Source organism: Anolis sagrei, chromosome 4 (genome assembly GCF_037176765.1).
Source record: "Anolis sagrei isolate rAnoSag1 chromosome 4, rAnoSag1.mat, whole genome shotgun sequence".
Classification (NCBI taxonomy): Eukaryota; Metazoa; Chordata; class Lepidosauria; order Squamata; family Dactyloidae; genus Anolis; species Anolis sagrei.
The window spans coordinates 65503288-65522911 of NC_090024.1; the positions used below are offsets into that span (position 1 = coordinate 65503288).

The 19624-nt window shown below is 38.2% G+C and overlaps 1 protein-coding gene across 2 annotated transcripts in view; it reads right to left on the bottom strand.

The window, feature by feature from the left end:
* Positions 1 to 19624, bottom strand: part of PIEZO2 (piezo type mechanosensitive ion channel component 2) — a 280544-nt gene that overhangs the window by 207205 nt on the left and 53715 nt on the right. For both annotated transcript variants that reach the window (XM_067467467.1, XM_067467468.1), the window contains exon 2: positions 13996 to 14091. In XM_067467467.1, coding sequence (XP_067323568.1) covers positions 13996 to 14091 — 96 coding nt within the window. The remainder of the gene's footprint in view (positions 1 to 13995; positions 14092 to 19624) is intronic.

Here is a 19624-nt window from a genome sequence, read left to right on the forward strand (position 1 = left end):
GATAGCTTATGATGATATAGTAAAAAGATCAGAGACTTATTTCTTAAACAAATAGTATATTTATTGATTGATTAATGCAATCTGGCAAACACTGTAATATAGTTAAGACTGGTTTGTTTACATTTCATCTGAAGGATAATGATGCCACTGCTGAGAACAGTCTTAAACTCTATACAGTCAGTAAGTACAAATCTAAAATATATAATTGTTTTTCTCATTGTTCAATTTCAAAATATTGGAAATAATTTGTCAATAAAATAGGGTCTTAAGCAATTATTTAAAAAAAGAAAGAAAAGAAAACATTACTTCCCAAAGTCATATGCTTGCTTAATTATCAGAGTATGCACAGTCTTTAAAAGCCTACTGGAAGGTTAATATGCTAAATATTTTATGGACGACATCTGGTCTGATGACTGATTGTTTACCACTGCTCAAAATGTAGACATAAATCAGCACCTTTTATCCATCTTCTCGAAGGTCTCTCCTGCACAAATAACATGAGCCAGACTACAGAACTCTTGGCATGTGCTCTATGAACAGATCCCACCAATGCTCTGTTATAAAATAGCAGAAGCCACTTAAAGGTGTAGAAGAAGATACAGATAAAGAATCATTTCATCAAAGTGTTTCAGGCCTTCATTGTGTTCTATTCCTCAATACAAAATCACATGGAAAGAAAGCTAGATTAGCTGGCCATAAAACCTGCTATCAATATTCACACTCACAAACACATACACACTGCCAGTGGCAGTGTCACATTCACATCAAACTGCAAAACAATGGGGAGGAGTGGAATATTGAATTAATATTATACGGTACTTCACTTTTCTTCCACTAACGGTACTTACTTAACAGGTTTTTCCCTTACCACTTCCTCTTGCTATCTCTTTGGGACAATCAGATGCACAGGTGAGGAGGAACCACCTAACGCTTCTTCATTTGTGTATCCACCTACTTTTCCATCTATGCAGAATGGGATGACAACAATCTTCTAATGTATTTGAGATACCATTGAATGTACTCATGACAACATGCCACATGTAGGAACAAGAGCACAGCTATGAGTGATGATTTAGTTTAAATGTTTTTAAATGTTTTGATGTATTTTATAATCCTATTTAAATGTTCATTTAATTTTACATTGTTTTTAACGGCATCGGATAGCTGCCTATGTTGTAAAGTCGCCTTAAGTCCCCTCTGGGATAGAAATGTCGTAAATAAATAAACTAATGAGATGGGGAGTACAGTTTTCCCCAAAGAAGAATTCTGCCTCCCTATGAAATTTTTCTTTAGTGTCTCATTTGCAGGGTGTAAGACATTTGAGCATGCACTCCAAGCAGTCATGCTGGCCACATGACCTTGGAAGTGTCTACGGACAATGCCAGCTGTTCGGCTTAGAAATGGAGATGAGCACCAACCCCCAGAGTCGAACATGACTGGACTTAATGTCAGGGGAAAACCTTACCTAATTTTACCTAAGACATTTGAAATTCAGTTCTTGTGGGTTTTTTCGGGCTATATGGCCATGTTCTAGAGGCATTTCTCCTGACGTTTCGCCTGCATCTATGGCAAGCATCCTCAGAGGTGAGGTCTGCTGGAGCTGGGAAAAAAGGGGTTTATATATCTGTGGAATGACCAGGGTGAGACAAAGGGCTTTTGTAAGTTGGGCTAGGTGTGAATCTTTCAACTGACCACCTTGATTAGCATACAATAGGCTGACTGTGCCTGGAGCAAACTCTTCTTGAAGGGTGATTAGATGTCCCTGCCTGTTTTTCTCTCTGCTGTTTTTGCTGTTGCAATTTTAGAATTTTTTAATACTGGTAGCCAGATTTTGTTCATTTTCATGGTTTCTTCCTTTCTGTTGAAGTTGTCCACATGTTTGTGGATTTCAATGGCTTCTCTGTGTAGCCTGACATGGTGGTTGTGAGAGTGGTCCAACATTTTTGTATTCTCAAATAAAATGCTGTGTCCAGGTTGGTTCATCAGGTGCTCTGCTATGGCTGATTTCTCTGGTTGGAGTAGTCTGCAGTGCCTTTCATGTTCCTGGATTCTTGTTTGGGTGCTGCGTTTGGTGGTCCCTATGTAGACTTGTCCACAGCTGCATGGTATACAGTAGACTCCTGCAGAGGTGAGAGGATCCCTCTTGTCCTTTGCTGAACGTAGCATTTGCTGGATTTTCTTGGTGGGTTTGTAGATTGTTTGTATGTTGTGTTTCCTCATCAGCTTCCCTATGCGGTCAGTGGTTCCCTTGATGTATGGCAGGAACACTTTTCCTCTGGGTGGATCTTCATCTTGACTCCCGTGGCTTGTTCTTGGTCTTGCAGCTCTTCTGATGTCTGAGGTGGAGTATCCATTGGCCTGGAGAGCCCAGTTGAGGTGGTTCAGTTCATCTTGGAGGAGGTGGGGTTCGCAGATTCTTTTTGCACAGTCTGTCAAGGCTTTAATGGTGCTTCTTTTTTGACTTGGATGATGGTTGGAGTTTTTATGTAGATATCTATCTGTGTGTGTGGGTTTTCTGTAAACGGTGTGACCCAATTGTTGATCTGGTTTACGGATGACTAGGACATCTAGAAAAGGCAGTCTTCCTTCCTTTTCTTTTTCCATAGTGAACTGGATGTTCACTATGGGTGTGGGTGCTGTTAAGATGTTCCAGGAACCTGTTGAGGTCTTCTTCTCCATGGCTCCAAATGGTGAAAGTGTCATCCACATATCTGAACCATATAGTGGGCTTTTTTGTTGCTGTTTCAAGAGCTTGTTTCTCAAATTGTTCCATGTAGAAGTTAGCTATGACTGGGCTGAGAGAGCTCCCCATAGCTACTCCATCTTTCTGTTCATAGAATTCATTGTCTGACTGAAAATAGCTGGTGGTGAGGCAATGGTGAAACAGCTGCAGGATCTAGCTAGCAATGTAGACCACTCACAAAAGTACTTTGGAACTGGTTTTATTACTTAGATCTCTATAGCTCAAGAAAAAAGATGCGAATGGCGGTTTCAGACACCCCCCCCCCCACTTTTCTTCTGATCTCACTTCCTGCCCACATTGCCCTTATCAGTCTTTTCCAATGAGAAAGGTGTCACTCTGTATTTTTTCTGCTTTGACATGCAAGCTGAGATTTGAGTTAATTATTATTATTATTATTATTAACTTTATTTGTACCCCGCTAGCATCTCCCGAAGGACTCGATGCGGCTTACACGGGCCAAAGCCACAAAACACAATACAATAGAAAACATAACACAGCAATAAACAAAGCAAATCAAACAGTTAAGCAAAAACAGTTAACTATCTCTTGCTAGTTAAGAGATAGCAAGAGATAGTGCAAGAGTATACCACCTGCCATCTTCAGCAATAGGACTTTAAGGGAGAAGCCAGGAAACCTCCTTACTCTTTTTCTTGCTGTTATTTCTACAATCCCAGAGCTTTGGAAGGTTGTGAGAAAGCTGAGGAGCCAGGAGTCTATCATCATTAAACTTCTATCCTGATTAAAATAGGCAAGTTACACAGATACCTGTCATTCTAACTGATCATTGCAGAAGAATTTTACCGAAGTTTCCCACTCATAGCAAGAAAAATAAACTTATGTTATTGGCTTATAACTTTCCAATTCTGCCCCCTCCTTCAATCCTGAGATATCTTCCCTTCCCTTTTCTTCCCCTCCCCTCCTTTCTCTGAGACTAAATCATGAAGTCAAGGCATTGAACCAAGTGCCTGTTAGGATTCAAGCATATCCCTTGAAACTTACTCAAGTGACACACAGGTGGTACTAAATCAACTGATAGATACTAGAATTCACTTTGGAGCATTTGAAGCAGAGAAGAGCCATTCTAGTCAAAATAATGTTAATAAGGAAATATTTATTTGGATTATCTTTTATTATATATTATTATGCACAAACAAAAGACAATCAATGGACATGTAGACTAGCGAACTGGATACCAAGAGACTACAAGTGGCCCTTGGGCAGACCTCATATTTGATGGGATGAACCAATGGTTAAGTTTTTCAGCCAGAAATGGAAAAGAAAAGCACAGGATCTTATATTTTGGTAAATGGAAGATTTGCATGAAGCCCAAAGGAGTGGATTGATGACAAATAGGATAGAATGTGGTTATTATTTATATATTGTTTGTTATTTTTTCTTGTTTAAAAACACATAACAAAAATTGCTGTGGTTTTGGGGGGGATGGAATGGCTGAATAGTGTTGCAATTCATTTCAATGGGGAAATCAAATTTGACATAAGGACAATTTGAGTTAAAAGCTCAGCCACAGGACAAATTAAACTTGCAAGTCCAAGGTATCACTGTTTGCTAGTCTATTTCCTGAAATGGTGAAAACTACTTTTAATTCAGAAATATTATTATGCAAAAAGTATAACCCAGTCTTAATTCAAAGGCTTTGTGAGTTTATCCTTCCACTTCTGGTTGCACAGGGAAAGTGGCAATCTGAGGATGCTTGCCATAGATGCAGGCGAAACGTCAGGAGAAATGCCTCTAGAACATGGCCATATAGCCCGAAAAAACCTACAAGAACTGAGTGTTTCCAGCCATGAAAGCCTTCGACAATACATTAATTAAAATGTCCAAATATGTGAGTTACACATCTTTCTAAAATATATAAATCTAGCTCTCAAAGTAAGGAGGCAAGGCCTTAAACTAAGTTGACATGGGAGAGCCAACTTTGAAATAATGCAGTACAATCAGATTTTCACATAGAAACAAAGATAATTCTATGGTCCACATCTGCTGGTAGAAGGAGGACCTAGAGAGGTATTCTCATATGAAGAAAAAGTTTCTAATTCATAGTTTTTCCACTTTCAATGGGATTGTGCAACCCTAACCCCTGCAAAAGTGAAGCACCTATGGTATGTCTTGGTACATCTCTTATTGTACTGCCCCCTGCTCCTCCTATAAGGAATAGTAGTTAAAGTCAAAGATTAAATAGAAAGAGAGAACTAGCTGTAAATTCTCACTAAAGTGTAATGTCTGAATAGCCCAAGAAAGCAAACGAAACCAGTTTTGCTCAAAGATGTGACCACAAACCATTTTATCCACTGCCCACTTAAGACGCAGAACAAGATCAATATTGTTTGTGACAAAGTACGGGTGAGGTGAGCCTGCAAGCAAGGGAAATAAGCTGCGAATAAATATAGTCTATTTATTTACTTAAGAGGAAGGAAATTTGCCACAGCAGACAAATTTCAACTAGTACCAGGCAGACAGTCTTCTGTGAAGAGATTTACGGCACAGAGAGCAATGCAACAACAAATGGTGAGATTGTCACAGTTCGGTTTGTTTGCTACGAACATATTAAAGCCTTTTAAAGAGCTCCTGTAAGCCTGACTCCTGGTTTGCTGCAGAATGATTTACAGGGACTGTCCAAGCTCTGTAGCATGTTCTTCAGCAGGGCCATGATCGGCTGCCAAGTAATGGGAAACAGCTGCAATCCCTTAGGGGTACAATTGGCACAATTTACATCTCCTCGAATCCCTTTTGCCTTTATTTTGAACATCATAATTAAAACACATACCTAATGATGAAGAGGAGGCCTCTCCCCACTATTATGATGACATAATAAAACAAGAGTGTTTAAAATAAAATACAATGTAAGAGGCCCCAAAATACTGTAATCAAAAACAGATGCATGGGGCTTTCTTAATGCTACAATTTCATATTCTAATATCTAAAAATATGCACAATGTGTAAAAGCTTACATCTCTGCTTCCTCTTCAACCTCAAAGCATGCTAATGTATCCTATTTACTCAAATCGAATGCTCAGCTTTTACAGCTAAATTACCTCACCAAAATTAGGGTGCGCATTAGAGTTGTGTAGTACGGTGATATTTGTGTTGAGACCAAACAAAAGGGAAAGTTGCTCCAGGAACACCTGCATCTCCTCTTTGAAGGGCATCATCGTTAATTTAATCGCCATGGCTCAATGCTATGCAATCCTGGGATTTGTAGTTTGGTGAGATATCTGCATTTCTGCAGATTTGCTTCCTGCATTAAGGATTTACCGATTGAACCAAGCTCTTGTTTTGTTCCTTGTTTTCCAGATTAATGTTCAAGCTTTAACTCTTGTTTTTGGGATTTACCTTTTGCCTATGGGACTTGTTTTTCTATATACACACTTGGATTTTTTTTTTTACTCTATTATTTTCTTAAGATGCTTCTGGCCCTTTCTTATATGTGTCTTATCAATAAACTGTTTAATAACACAACTGGTTTCCTGATGAGTGCTCTGAGCAAGGTGAACTCCTGCTGAGGTGCAACAAATACTTTTTTGGTTTCAGAGTTTTCAACACTGGGGTGTGCATTAGACTCAAGTAAATACAGTACATCCCCCACAATCTAGTTCTATGTACAACCTTTTAATTGATGTGTAGAATAGACTTCCACTGTATTTCATTTATAATTTATTTGTAAATATAAATATAACATAAAATATGCATTTTTGCTAACAAACATCACTTGAATCAACACACAGTTTATACAAATCAACAACATAGCTAGTTAACATGCATTTTTCCATTAAAGTAAATGCCATCCAAACATACATGCAGCAACTATGTTACTGACATGACTGGATGGATGTGCATCTCAAGAGATGAGGGCAATTTCTGCTTATTCAATGGGACCATAGTTTTGTCAAAAAGTGGAAATGACTGAAATTCAGAAATCAGTCTTGCACGTGTGTGTGTGTGTGTGTATACTGTATTATACATTATATTAAATTAGATCAATAGATACTGTGTTCGGATAAATAGACCTTACTATTACAAATATAGTTACGATATGAATACTGTATGATAAGCATAAATATTGCTTAGTATTTTACGAGGGACTCACTCCACACAATCTAAGGCACATAATGAATGACAGAGTATGAGTGGAATTAAAAAGATGGTTCCAAGTTGACTGGGAGAAGAGGGAGACGCTGAATTCACTAAGAAGAAGTGCATGTCGCAAACCCATTGTGCAAACAATGGCTATCAAGCAGATAACATGTTGATTCTGGATATAATTAAGAACAAAAGAAAAAGGAAGTAATTGAAAAGGAAGTTATTTAAAAGACTTTAGACGAGCTATTCAAATCTTAATTTTCCCCCATTGGTCTTTGTCAATATCTTAGCTTTTCTTGCTTTAGGCTTTTAAACCTTTTAAAAATGTTATATAGTATTATTGACTTCTTTACCTTGCCTGGAAAAACTTCTGACCTTAAAAAAAAACTAATTGCTCCTGCTGATAATTCTCTGCAAGTTTGTTGTGGGCTTTCGCCTTGCCAAAAACAAGTAACTGTCAATGCAATTAGTTACAGCAGTGCTTGTTTCCACAGTTAGAACCTTAATGCATTTTGGGGCCTTGGAATCTAGCAAAAAATACATGATCGTTTTAAGGTTCTATCAAAGTGCAATATTGTTGTTTATTCGTTTAGTCGTTTCCGACTCGTCGTGACTTCATTGACCAGCCCACGTCAGAGCCCCCGTCAGCCGTCACCACCCCCGGCTCCTTCAGAGTCAAGACAGTCACTTCAGGATGCCATCCATCCATCTTGCCCCTCTTCCTTTTTCCTTCCATTTCCCCCAACATCACTGTCTTCTCTAAGCTTTCCTGTCTTCTAATTATGTGGCCAAAATACTTCATCTTTGCCTCTAATATCCTTCCCTCTAATGAGCATTTGGGCTTTATTTCCTGAAGTATGGACTGGCTGGATCTTCTTGCAGTCCAAGGCACTCTCTGAGTTGTCCTCCAACACCACAGTTCAAAAGCATCTATCTTCCTTCGCTCATCCTTCCTTATGGTTCAGCTCTCACACCCAAGTGCAATATTATGACAATATAATTTAGATCATTTCTACCCTGGAATAAAATGTTTTTGAGTTATGCAGATGTCAGATTTGGGGTAAAATCTTATAATAGCTTTTGGAGATTTATTTATTTACTATGTTTCTATACCACCATTCTCAGCCTGAGGGCGACTCATGGCGGTTTACAAAACGGCACAATTCAATGCCCACAACAGTACAAAAATAATTTAAACATTAAAACATTTAACACAGGTAAAAAATTCATTACAATTAACATCAGTAACACAATAAAAACCATAAGTCCTCCACATTTCATTACCAGTCATTATCCAGTCACGTTGTCCAACCATTCTGAGATCAGAGTTTAATAGCTACACTGCGTTTGGGAAGGCCTGCTCATATTTCTCCTTAAATCAATTATATCCAATAGAGCAGTGGTTCCCAACCTGTGGGTCCCTAGGTGTTTTGGCCTACAACTCCCAGAAATCCTAGCCTGTTTATTTATTTATTTACTATACTTGCATACCGCCTTTTTCAGCCTATCGGCAACTCAAGGCAGTTTACAAGTCAGTACACATAATAGCAAAATACAGATTAAGCAGTAAGACAATATTAAACCACAATAAACACCAACATCATTATCATCAGCATCTCCTAGTTAAAAATGTTGTCCAAATTCCATTGTCAAGTGATTCCATTTCCTATGTCAGTTACCCTGCATTTGTAAACGCTTGCTCATATAACCATGTCTTAACTTGTCTCCGAAATGTTAAGAGTGAGGGAGCCTAATCTCCTTAGAAAGGGTGTTCCATAGCCGAGGGGCCACCACAGAGAAGGTCCTGTCTCTCGTTCCTGCCAAACATACTTGTGATGAAGGCGGGATTGAGAGCAGAGCCTCCCCACATGATCTTAAAGTCCTAGATGGTTCATAAGGGGAGATGCGTTCGGACAGGTAAATTGGGCCAGAACCATTTAGGGCTTTATAGGCTAACGCCAGCACTTTGAATTATGCCCAGTAGCAGACTGGCAGCCATTGGAACTGGTGCAGCACAGGAGTTGTATGCTCCCTGAACTCCGCTCCTGTTAACAATCTGGCTGCCGCCAGCTGTTAGGATTTCTGGGAGTTGAAGGCCAAAACATCTGAAGACCCACAGGTTGAGAACCACTGCAATAGAGCATAAAGTAGGTCCCACAGTTACCCAATTTGTATTTATATTTTATCTTATCTTTGCATAAGTATTTGTCAGAACAGCTAAAGAAAAAGAAATAGATTTTCCCAATGAGCATATAAGAAAATTTAACATGGCTTGGCAACAGTTCTACCATGGTCCCCCATTTTTAGAAGTACTTTTTGTTCTCTCACCCTGTGCATGTATATACACTATGTCACTTTGTGTATCGTGTGCTTTCAAGTCAACCCTGATTTATGGCAATTGCAGGGTTTTCTTCACAGAGTTTTTCCTTTGCCTTCCAGAGAAGCTCCGAGATTGTCTGGCCCAAAGTAATCCAGTGGGTTTCCATGGTAAGCAGGGATTTGAATGCTGGTCTCCCTCAGTCCTGGTGTAAGACTCCCAGCCCTTCACTGGGTCTTCCCTTCAACCCCTTATCAAAAGCAGACCGCTTTGTTCTACAGAATGGCTATACATCTTTGACCACTGGAACATGAAGCTTGTCATAACTGTAACACTGTAAATGTGAGTTCAATAAAGCATACTCACAGAAGCTCATCCTAAAGAACTTTGATACAAGTCACATAGAATAGTGTTTTTTAAAAAGGGATCGTTTTCTTTGGCAATGCTAAAATGAATAATTAGCGGCTGTACTCATCATGGAATAACCGATACTAAAAGAAAGATGTCTACTGGAAAATTATCAATTGTGTCAAATGAAGAACCCCGTGGCATTTACCTTCTTTTAGTCATGAAATTTGTAGTGTGAACATGAGAGAAGTGTTACAAGAATGTAGCTAGACAGGAAAATATATGGAGAAAAATATCTATACAGATGAGAAATCCAGGTAGAATGGAAAATAAGAGGAAACATCTGCTTGCAGTAGAAAAAGTGGGCCAGGAAGGAAGAGAATGAATGAAAAACATAGTTTTAGCATTTAGGTGAAGGGGTGTCATCACCTTCCAAGATCTGCAACACACTTCAGGAAAAAAGAAACAGTAAAAGGAAGAATTACATTACATAAACTATAAGAAGCCTAAAATACTTACATCCGGGGTAGCTGTGGTGGCCAAGCATCCAGATATATCAAAATCCGAAAAGAACATTGTGGTGATAGCTCTCTATTAAGCCAACCAACAGACTCAAAATACGAAGACTAGATGCATTAATAAACAGGAAGGTAAAAAAGAATGTAAAGGCTGAATATGATCAGATAGAAAAGAATAAGGATGAGAAAACAAAAAGAATTTGAAGGCTAGAAGCCTCTCCTCAGGCCCAATGCAAATTATAGCAAGGTTTCTCTATTAACATTTGGCTATGATTGACTGGTGAGGTTTGGCAACTTCAAACTAGCAATAATAAATATCATTGCTTCATGTTTTTTTTGGAGACAGGCAGAGAATATGTGTGTGAACACACATGTACAGGAAGAGAATCATAAGTTTTATTCAAGTCAACGTGACATAAGCTATAGCTTACCATCAGGAGGGTTTCAAAGCTCTTCCCACACGGAGAAAGAATAATGGAATGCAGGCTTCCTAATCAAAGTGTATGCCAGAATCGTTCTTGACAACTATTGTATGCTACTCCAGCTATGATGACTAATGGGTAGAAGTGACTGAAGGTGTTATCCAAAAACATCTGGAGGAACCAGGCTTGGAAATGCTGCGGCAGTATGTACGTATGTATATACCCCAACCTACAGCCACAAAGATTCCTAGAACACCTTCAAAACATTAATTTGACAGCTCATCTTATTATCTATCCTCTTAATTACTATCTCTTACATACTGTCGCCCGAGGCATCTGTATAACGACCAAGTAGCAACAGTAAGAGCAGACCATGGAACAACAGACTGGTTCAAGATGGGGAAAGGAGTATGGCAAGGTTGTATACTCTCGCCCAACCTATTCAACTTGTATGCAGAACACATCATACAACGTGCAGGGCTTGATGAATCCAAGGCTGGAATTAAAATTGCTGGAAGAAACATTAACATCCTTAGATATGCAGATGACACCACTCTGGTGGCTGAAAGCGAGAAGCAGCTGAGAAGCCTTATAACCAAGGTGAAAGTACAAAATCTGGGTTACAGTTAAACATAAAAACACAAGATTATGGCAACCATACTGATTGATTACTGGCAAATAGAGGGAGAAAACGTGGAGGCAATGACAGGCTTTGTATTTCTAGCAAGAAAAACTACTACAGACACACGACTGCAGCCAGGAAATCAGAAGACATTTACTTCTTGGGAGGAGAAAAATGAGCAAGCTCGATGAAATAGTGCAGAGTAGAGAATCACACCAACAATGAAGGTCCGCATAGTTAAAGCAATGGTATTCCCTATAGTAACCTATGGATGTGAGAGCTGGACCATTGGGAAGGCTGAGTGAAGGAAGATAGACACTTTTGAACTGTGGTGCTAGAAGAAAATTTTGAGAGTGCCTTAGCCCACAAGAAGATCAAACCAGTCCATACTCCAGGAAATAAAGCCCAACTGCTCACTGGAAGGAAGGATATTAGAAGCAAAGATGAAGTACTTTGGCCACATAATTAGAAGACAGGAAACCTTGGAGAAGATAATGATGCTGGAGAAAATGGAAGGAAAAAGGAAGAAAGGTCAACCAAGGGCAAGATGGATGGATGGTATCCTTGCAATGACTGTCTTGACCTTGAAGGAGCTGGGGGTGGCGACTGCCGACAGGGAGCTCTGGCATGGGCTAGTCCATGAGGTTACAAAAAGTCAAAGCAACTGAACGAATAAACAACAAAAAATTATGATCTAAAAAAAAATCAAACAAGACACATAAAGAAGATGAGCTGGTACTAGCAGTGGTAATCAGGTCCACCAGATGCTAGTTGCTCTTCCATTGGCATTGGCAGTTGGAATGGAGGCAATGGATTGGGCATACTTCTTTGAGGTTTCTACCTCCAACAAAGGCAAACCTCTTTGATTTTGATTACAATTGGCTTTATATAGTACCTAAATGTTTTTTCCAGATGTAACAGTACAGAGACTCCTTAAAAAATTAAGTGTTCTGTGCCTGAGAAAAGGAAAGTTAGCTAAATACAGAGAGGGATAGCTTGGGTCCTATTACTAACAAAGCTGGAATTTTACCCTAGTATTTTACTGCCCCATGTCCCTAGTCCCTGCATGACCAAAAAGAGGAATGGCCTCTGTCTGCATTGGGGTCCCTCTGGGACATCTTAACAGACAACAGAAGTAATAAAATGTAGGTCTATATCTCTAGAGTCATCACTTTTCTTCTCTTGTATGATTTTTAATATCTTTGCTTGATTAAGAAGGTGGTGAAGCTTCAAAAGCTTACAAGGCATGTTGTGTGCATAATAGGTGGCACAATAAATCTACTGCTGCTTTGTGGATTTTATTGTATTTTGGCCTTCAACTCTCAAAAATCCTAACACCTGGTAAACTGGCTGGAATTTCTGGGAGTTATAGGCCAAAACTCCTGGAGACCCATTGGTTGAGAATCACTAATCTAGACCAATGGTTCCCAACCTTTGATCTTCCAGGTGTTTTGGATTTCAGCTCCAACAATTCCTAAGAGCCAGTAAGCTGACTGGGATTTCTGGGAGATGGAAGTCCAAAGCACCTGGAGGACCAAAGATTGAGAACCACTGATCTAGGGCCGTTCCACACAGAATATCCCAAAATATCAAGGCAGAAAATCCCACATTATCCGAGTGTGTACTCAGATAATCCAGTTCAAAGCAGATATTGTGGGATTTTCTGCCTTGATATTCTGGGATATAGGGCTGTGTGGAAGGGCCCCTAGAGGTACAGCTAGCCACTATAAGCCATTAAAAGAAAATAGCACTAATACACTGAAACATTAAGCATGCCTGTCAAGCACTGGTAGTTTCTGCTAACACAGAATTGCTATGTGGATGTCAATCAGCCTTTCTGGCAGAGAAAGGGCCAGAAAAGGAAAACATATGAAGGCAACAAGGCAAAAGGATATGAATCAGAAACTCACACTCATACTTCTGTTTGGTCTAGTGTCTCATCTGTCATCTTTAGCATTTTAAGACCCATGAAATTTGACATCTAGACATTTACTGGTTTCTATTATTTAATATTTTACATTTTTAAAAAAGACTAAGTGACAGATTTAGACTGAATTTCAAACACGCTGAAGATTTCAAAGTAATGCATAATTCATATCAGTCCTTTTCAGCACGGTATTTTGCTGGCAAAACTGAAGGCTACTCATTTATTTTGGAGAGTCTGCAAAGCATACCAACGTCGCCACTCAGTTCCCCTCCCACCAAACCCTAGTCAAAACATGTTGTTGTTTTTTTTTTAAAAAAAGGTGGGTAGAAGCTAGGGCTTCCAAAGTGAAATACCAGGGACAGATTTATTGTTAATTTTCTTCTGACTCCTTCTGAACTTAAATGATGCATATAAGCATATAAGTTATTTTAAGAAATACATATTCACTTCTATGGTAGACTGTGTGCAGACACAGACAATGCACAATGTCTCCCAGCTCTGAATATATTTTCACAGAGAGCTATGCATATTGGTTTGACTCAGAATTACTAAGTGTTATTGATTATTTTGAGTAGATGTTAGGCTGTCTGACAATTCCCACTTCCTATCACAAACCCAAATGGGCACAGTTAGCCATTTAGAAATAAACACTAACCATGTTTTCAAAATTTTATCTTCCATAAATTGCCCTTAAACCCTCAGATTCCTATTCAGTTCACTTAATGTAATGGAATACACACAACAGGAAGTGTATGTTAGAGAACTATATCTCAAAAACTATCATCATACTGCGAATGCAAAAGGAAAAAAGGAAGGATTAAATCAATCAAGTTGATCATAATGTGCAAGTCACTTAAAGCTATCATTTGCCCTTAAATTATTGTATTTTTCTGTTGCATGCATGCATGCACAAATACATATACATATACATATATATATAAGGTTTCTCTCAGGATTTCATTACACACGGTAGTAATAAATCTGCTAAAAAGATGCTTACCTTGCATTGTTGTTTTTGTAGGTTCAGAGAAGAGTGGAATAAGCAGGAGGTAAATGAGGTAGACAAATGACAGTCCATTGTAGCGGAATGCGCATGCTGTAAGAGAAAAGGAAAATAGATATAAATTGCTGTACAGTGAAACTTTGAGTTAAGTTTAATTCGTTCCATGACTGATCACTTAACTCAAATCACTCTTAGCTCTAAGCAAATTTTCCCACTGAAATGCTATTAATCCATTCTGCCAATCCCCAATTATTTTTGTTACGTGTTTTAAAATAAGAAAGAAACTTTATAAATAACAAATAATGAAAAAATGCACATTAACTTGGAACAATAAAAAAGAAATATCAATTTTAAAATAGTAGAAGCACAAAGTTGTGGCAAAGAACATTTGGGGCAACAAAATGTGTGTTGGTCAGTGCAACAACAAGGCAAAACCTGAACATTCACATGGAACAATAAAAAAGAAAGATCAACTTTAAAATGGTAGAAGCACACAGTTGTGGTACATTGGTAGAAGCACAAAGTTGTGGCAAGGAAGCACACAGTGAAAAGGCAGAAGCATCATTTTCTTCATACTGTACTCATTCCAACCTCCCTCCCTCTCTTGCTCTCTCTCCTCACAAAGCCAAACATACCAGGAAAAAACCCACACAAAATCAACTAACCCAAAGTTCCTCAAAGCAGACAGCAATCTCACCAAGTGGACAAGAGCACAGGGCATGAGGCACAGAGGCTGCTCTTTTGAAGCCCTAAAGCCCTATACTCTCACGCCAGCACTTCCTCTGACACTAGTTCCTAACTCAAAATGCTGCTTGTCTGTCAAATGAAACCCAGGCCAAGCAATGGTTCTTAACCCAAAAGGCTCTTAAGTTGGGACACCCTTAAGTCAAGGTTCCATTGTATACTGAATTGCCTAGTACTTTGCTATTACATAAAACTTCATAGAAAATTATCTGTCAGTAACTACTGAAACAGAAAGAACAGAGGAAGACCTGAAAAAAATGTCCTCGTGATTCAGAGAAAAGATGACATACCTCTGTTGCCAACTATAATACAATGTTTTTGCAAGTCTTATTATTGCTCTGTGGTTAACTTTCCCTATAAACAAAAGAAAATTATACCACACACTCACCTAAATGTAATGAAGTGTGTTCCCAAATCCCCCTTTTCCTTAAAGTGCTCAAATTGCATTGAACAACACAGATTGTTCATTAATTCTCAAAAATTTTGACCCTATGATCAAATGGTCCAAAAGGAAGTATTTATCTTTATGCATATTGGATGGCAGGAGACATTGAGAAGGAAACACCAATTTCTTATCCAACAACTATGCTGCAGTGCTCAGAAGTGCAACCCATGCATGTTATCCATTTCTGCAGAAGCATGTTATGGAAAAGTTGTTCAATCCCCTTCTCCAATATACAACTCCCCCCCCCCCCCGCACCCAATTTCCAACTGGTCTCATTTGTGCTGCCTGTCTCCCTGACGTACTATTCCTGTGTCGTTGGGCACATTTCATTCAAGGGTAAATCTATTTTTCTGTAAATGTGCCTTCAACACTGAGATGCACATTACATTCGAAAGTGAATTTCACTTGAATAAATAAGGTATTTATAAATCATTGAAAGCTTATCAATTTTACTCGTCTCAATATACTGTATTTAATGATCATTTTGATTGTATATATACACATACTGTACATACTACCTTCTCTCTTTTTTTCTTGGCGTGATAAACCAAATGTAGAGGTTTCAATGCCAGAACAAGTACATCCATTAATATAGCATTAATTACCAAAGTCAGAATCATCTAGGTAGGTCATGTATTCTTAATTGTGAATACAAAAAAGCTGACAGGAAGAAGACCAACTCATTTGAAATGTGATGCTGGATAAATACCAATACTAGGTATTGTTAAAAATGCAAATGAATCAAGCCTGAACTCTTACAAGGAACAAAGATGATTAAACGAAGGCTGTTTTTTGCATACCGTAAGATGCAATTCACTAAAAAAGATTGACATATTTATTTATTTATTTGCTTTACTTCTATACCGCATTTTTCAGCCTAGATTAGGTGACTCAATGCGGTTTACACAGTGCAAGTTATACAGTAATATACAGTTAAAAACACATCACACATTACAACAAAATCAACAATTATTATCAATTCCTTATCAATTCATGACGCCTCAACAGAACAAGATCCATTCTCATAATCCTTGTGCCATTCCTATGTTCAGTTTTACCGACTTCCTGTGTTCAGTTGTTTAGTTGCACTGATTAGCCAAACGCTTGCTCGTGTTCAACAAAAATAAATAAAAAATCAATTAGGACAACCAAAATCTAATTTTTTATAATCAATAATGCAGAAAGATTTTCTGTATGCAGCAAGACCATCATGCCTATGTTTTTCCTTTGTCATTATTATTAGTTTCTTGCTATTACATTTTTTCCTTTGAGAATATAGTTCAGTGAGAAACTGGAACAAGCAGAAGTATACAATAAACTTTTAACTGAGTGGAAAAGAGACATTTTGTGACACTGGAATATGAAAAAAGAGAAAATGCCAGCTGTCATTCAACCACATGCAGATTTCATGAGACTGTCTAATTTTGCTCTTTTTTCCTGGTGTGATAAACCAAATGTAGAGGTTTCAATGCCAGAACAGCTATGTACACAAACATTTAACGCCTTTAGTTCAATTGAAAATATTTCCCATAACTAGAGGACTGGAGATTCTTACTTAGAAAAATTTAAAGTGACTGTGATCACTTCTAACTTGTATTTACTCTGAGTGGAGGAGACTAAAGTGACTTGCAATACTCTTATAATGATGCCCCCCCCCCCCCAAAAAATCTCAGGATCTTTTTCAAATGCATCAAAGTCAAAATTCTGAAGGAAAATTCCTGTATCATTATGAACTAAAGGTAAAGCAAACATTTAAAGATCTCATCAGAAAAAATATACAAGTCCAACAATGTCATTATCACCTTACCAAGGGGATCTTAATTCTCCAGACATACACATATATCAGTAGGGCCAGAATATCAATTTTTCTGTATGTTGTTTATTCATTCATTCACTTCTGACTCTTTGAGACCCCATGGACCAGCCCACACCAGAGCACCCTCTGTATAACTAACTATATTTCTATACACACAGAAACAAACAAACACAGAAACAAACAAACACAGACTCTCTCTCTCTCTCTCACACACACACACACACACACACTCACACACACACGTGTGTGTGTGTGTGTGTGTGTATGTTGGAGCCACTCTAGGAAAGTACGTTCCATGTCACTACAGTACAACTAAAGGCTCCTTTCCAAAGAAAGGAAGATGGTCAACTTAGTCTACTGTAACTTCAGCAGCCCACACAGTCATTTACTCTCAGCACAGGGTTACTGATATGCTTTCTTCTCCTGCACAAGTTGGAACATTTTATTAGACTTCTGAGAAGTCATACTGACAAATCCCTTTTAAGTATTCTCATAAGAACTTACAGGAGAAGGAAGAGAACTAAAGCTTGAAACATATTTAAAGAATAATTATTTACAAACACAATACACTAGTAGTCAAGCAGCTAGTTATCTTTACAGTTGTGATGTCATTAAAGATAAATTCTTTACTTTCCAATTTCTTAAAGATAACTCAATAATTAGTTTTTGTTGTCAGTAGAAGGAAATACTGGTCTTGATTTGTAGATCAAAGCACCTTGGATCTGAATACCTCATTGTTTCCTTAAAACCCCAAACCAGGCATGAGACACAACATGAGCAAGAAATCATCCCATGTGGTCAATAGTTTATCAATAGCTTTATTGTTTTTTAGAGAAATATTACTAGAAGGCAAAATCACTATAAATTAGCTTAAGGTTAAACACTGGTCATGCTTCTTAATTATTTTTAGTGTTGGCTATTTTACAGATCAAGAATCACATGGAGCAGAGGGCTTTCATTCCTCCTTTCCATGAAAATTACTCTCAATTGATAGTTGCTTGTCAAAGTGTTATTTGCAATAAAATAATCATCTGGCTAGTGAGAGGTTTTCAGTGGACAAACAACCCATGAAGGGGAGGAAGTAAGACTCTCCTCCCTGAGTGGCCTCAACCCAGATCCCACTAGAGATGGTGTTTTTCAAAAAAAATACATACATCACTGTAACCATGCTAGCCACATAATTTAACATAGTCTAAATTTGATTTCCCGAATTAAGTTGGAGAATTACATGAATAATTACAGGTCTGGAATAAACAATAACCAAGATCTGAAAAATTGAGAATCCAAGACTAGTAGAGTGGGGGTTCAGTCACAGCATGACAATTCTGACTGCCACAACAAGCCTTCAGACTGAGCACTTTTATCCTAAGATCCCAGCTGTTGCTTGTTGAGAGCTTTGTTTCTCTGCTAATCATGTACACCCGCAAAACTCTGTGTGCTCCCTTCTGTGCTTTAACGCTGGAGGTATGTTTATCTCCTCACTGGCTGGTTCTGCTGTATTAGCCTCAGCTTGCACAGACTGCTGGAGAGTATCTATCACTGCTGAAGGCTTGCCCACAACAGTGACTGAACTAAACTGGAGAGACTACTGAGAGCTTCTGATCTCCATTTCCCCCAGTGGTCCTTCCAGCCACTCCTCATCCTCACTATCAGAGCTGATGATGAAAGGTATTTATCCTATGCCATGCCTAATGTGATAACTGAAGTTAACACACAATAGAAGTGTGTTTACAATTTGATCTGTTTACTGCAGTCAGTGCAAAAAGAACAACAAGTAACATTTCAAGATAATTAACTAAAATAAGTAAATATAATACAGGACTATGACTGGCCAAGAATGCAATGGAGGAATGGCTGGATTTTGAATCCTATCTACAAAAAAAGCCAGACAACTAAATTACGTGTTGTTGGATATGAGACTGTAAGATGAGATGTGAAATGGGAAGTAAGAAGCAAGGTGATGAAGGGAATGGAAAAAGCACTCCATCATAGCTCCAGAATATCATTGCCCATATGTAATTATGTTGTGTGGGAGCCAGGATACAGGGATTACAAATCCTTGCAAAAAGAAGCCAGATGCTGAGCAAAAACTTGATGGGAATGTACTATTTTCAGTCCATAGCTATTGGGCAGCAGTTATCGAGAGTTCTCATACTTGCTCTGAATCAGAATCATACTTCAGAAATGCACTGTAGATCAATTGTGATTTCATTAATGCCTAATTAAACAACTGAAGTTGCAAAAATGCTAATCAATGTTATCATAAAGCAAAAATAGTGAGGTCATGTTCAGAGCATTGTGCTTTGTTTATCCTTGCAACAATCATGAGTTATTTAGGCATTGGACTCACTTCCTCTAATTTCACTTTCTTCTAGCTCCTGGAAGCTTTTTTGCTTCTCATACTTTTGTGTTTCAAATCAAAAGTACAGTTAAATATTCCAAACACTGAAAAATCCAAAAGCTAGCCAAACATCAGAGAAGACATTTCAACATCTCAAAAGAATCTGAAAGCCCCCTTTGAAATGTTTTTTTTAAAAAAAAAACTTTAAAATATTGATTGGCAGTATTCTAGTTCAGTTGTTGGGACAATTTATCTCTAGAAATGTAAAATTCTTAGAATT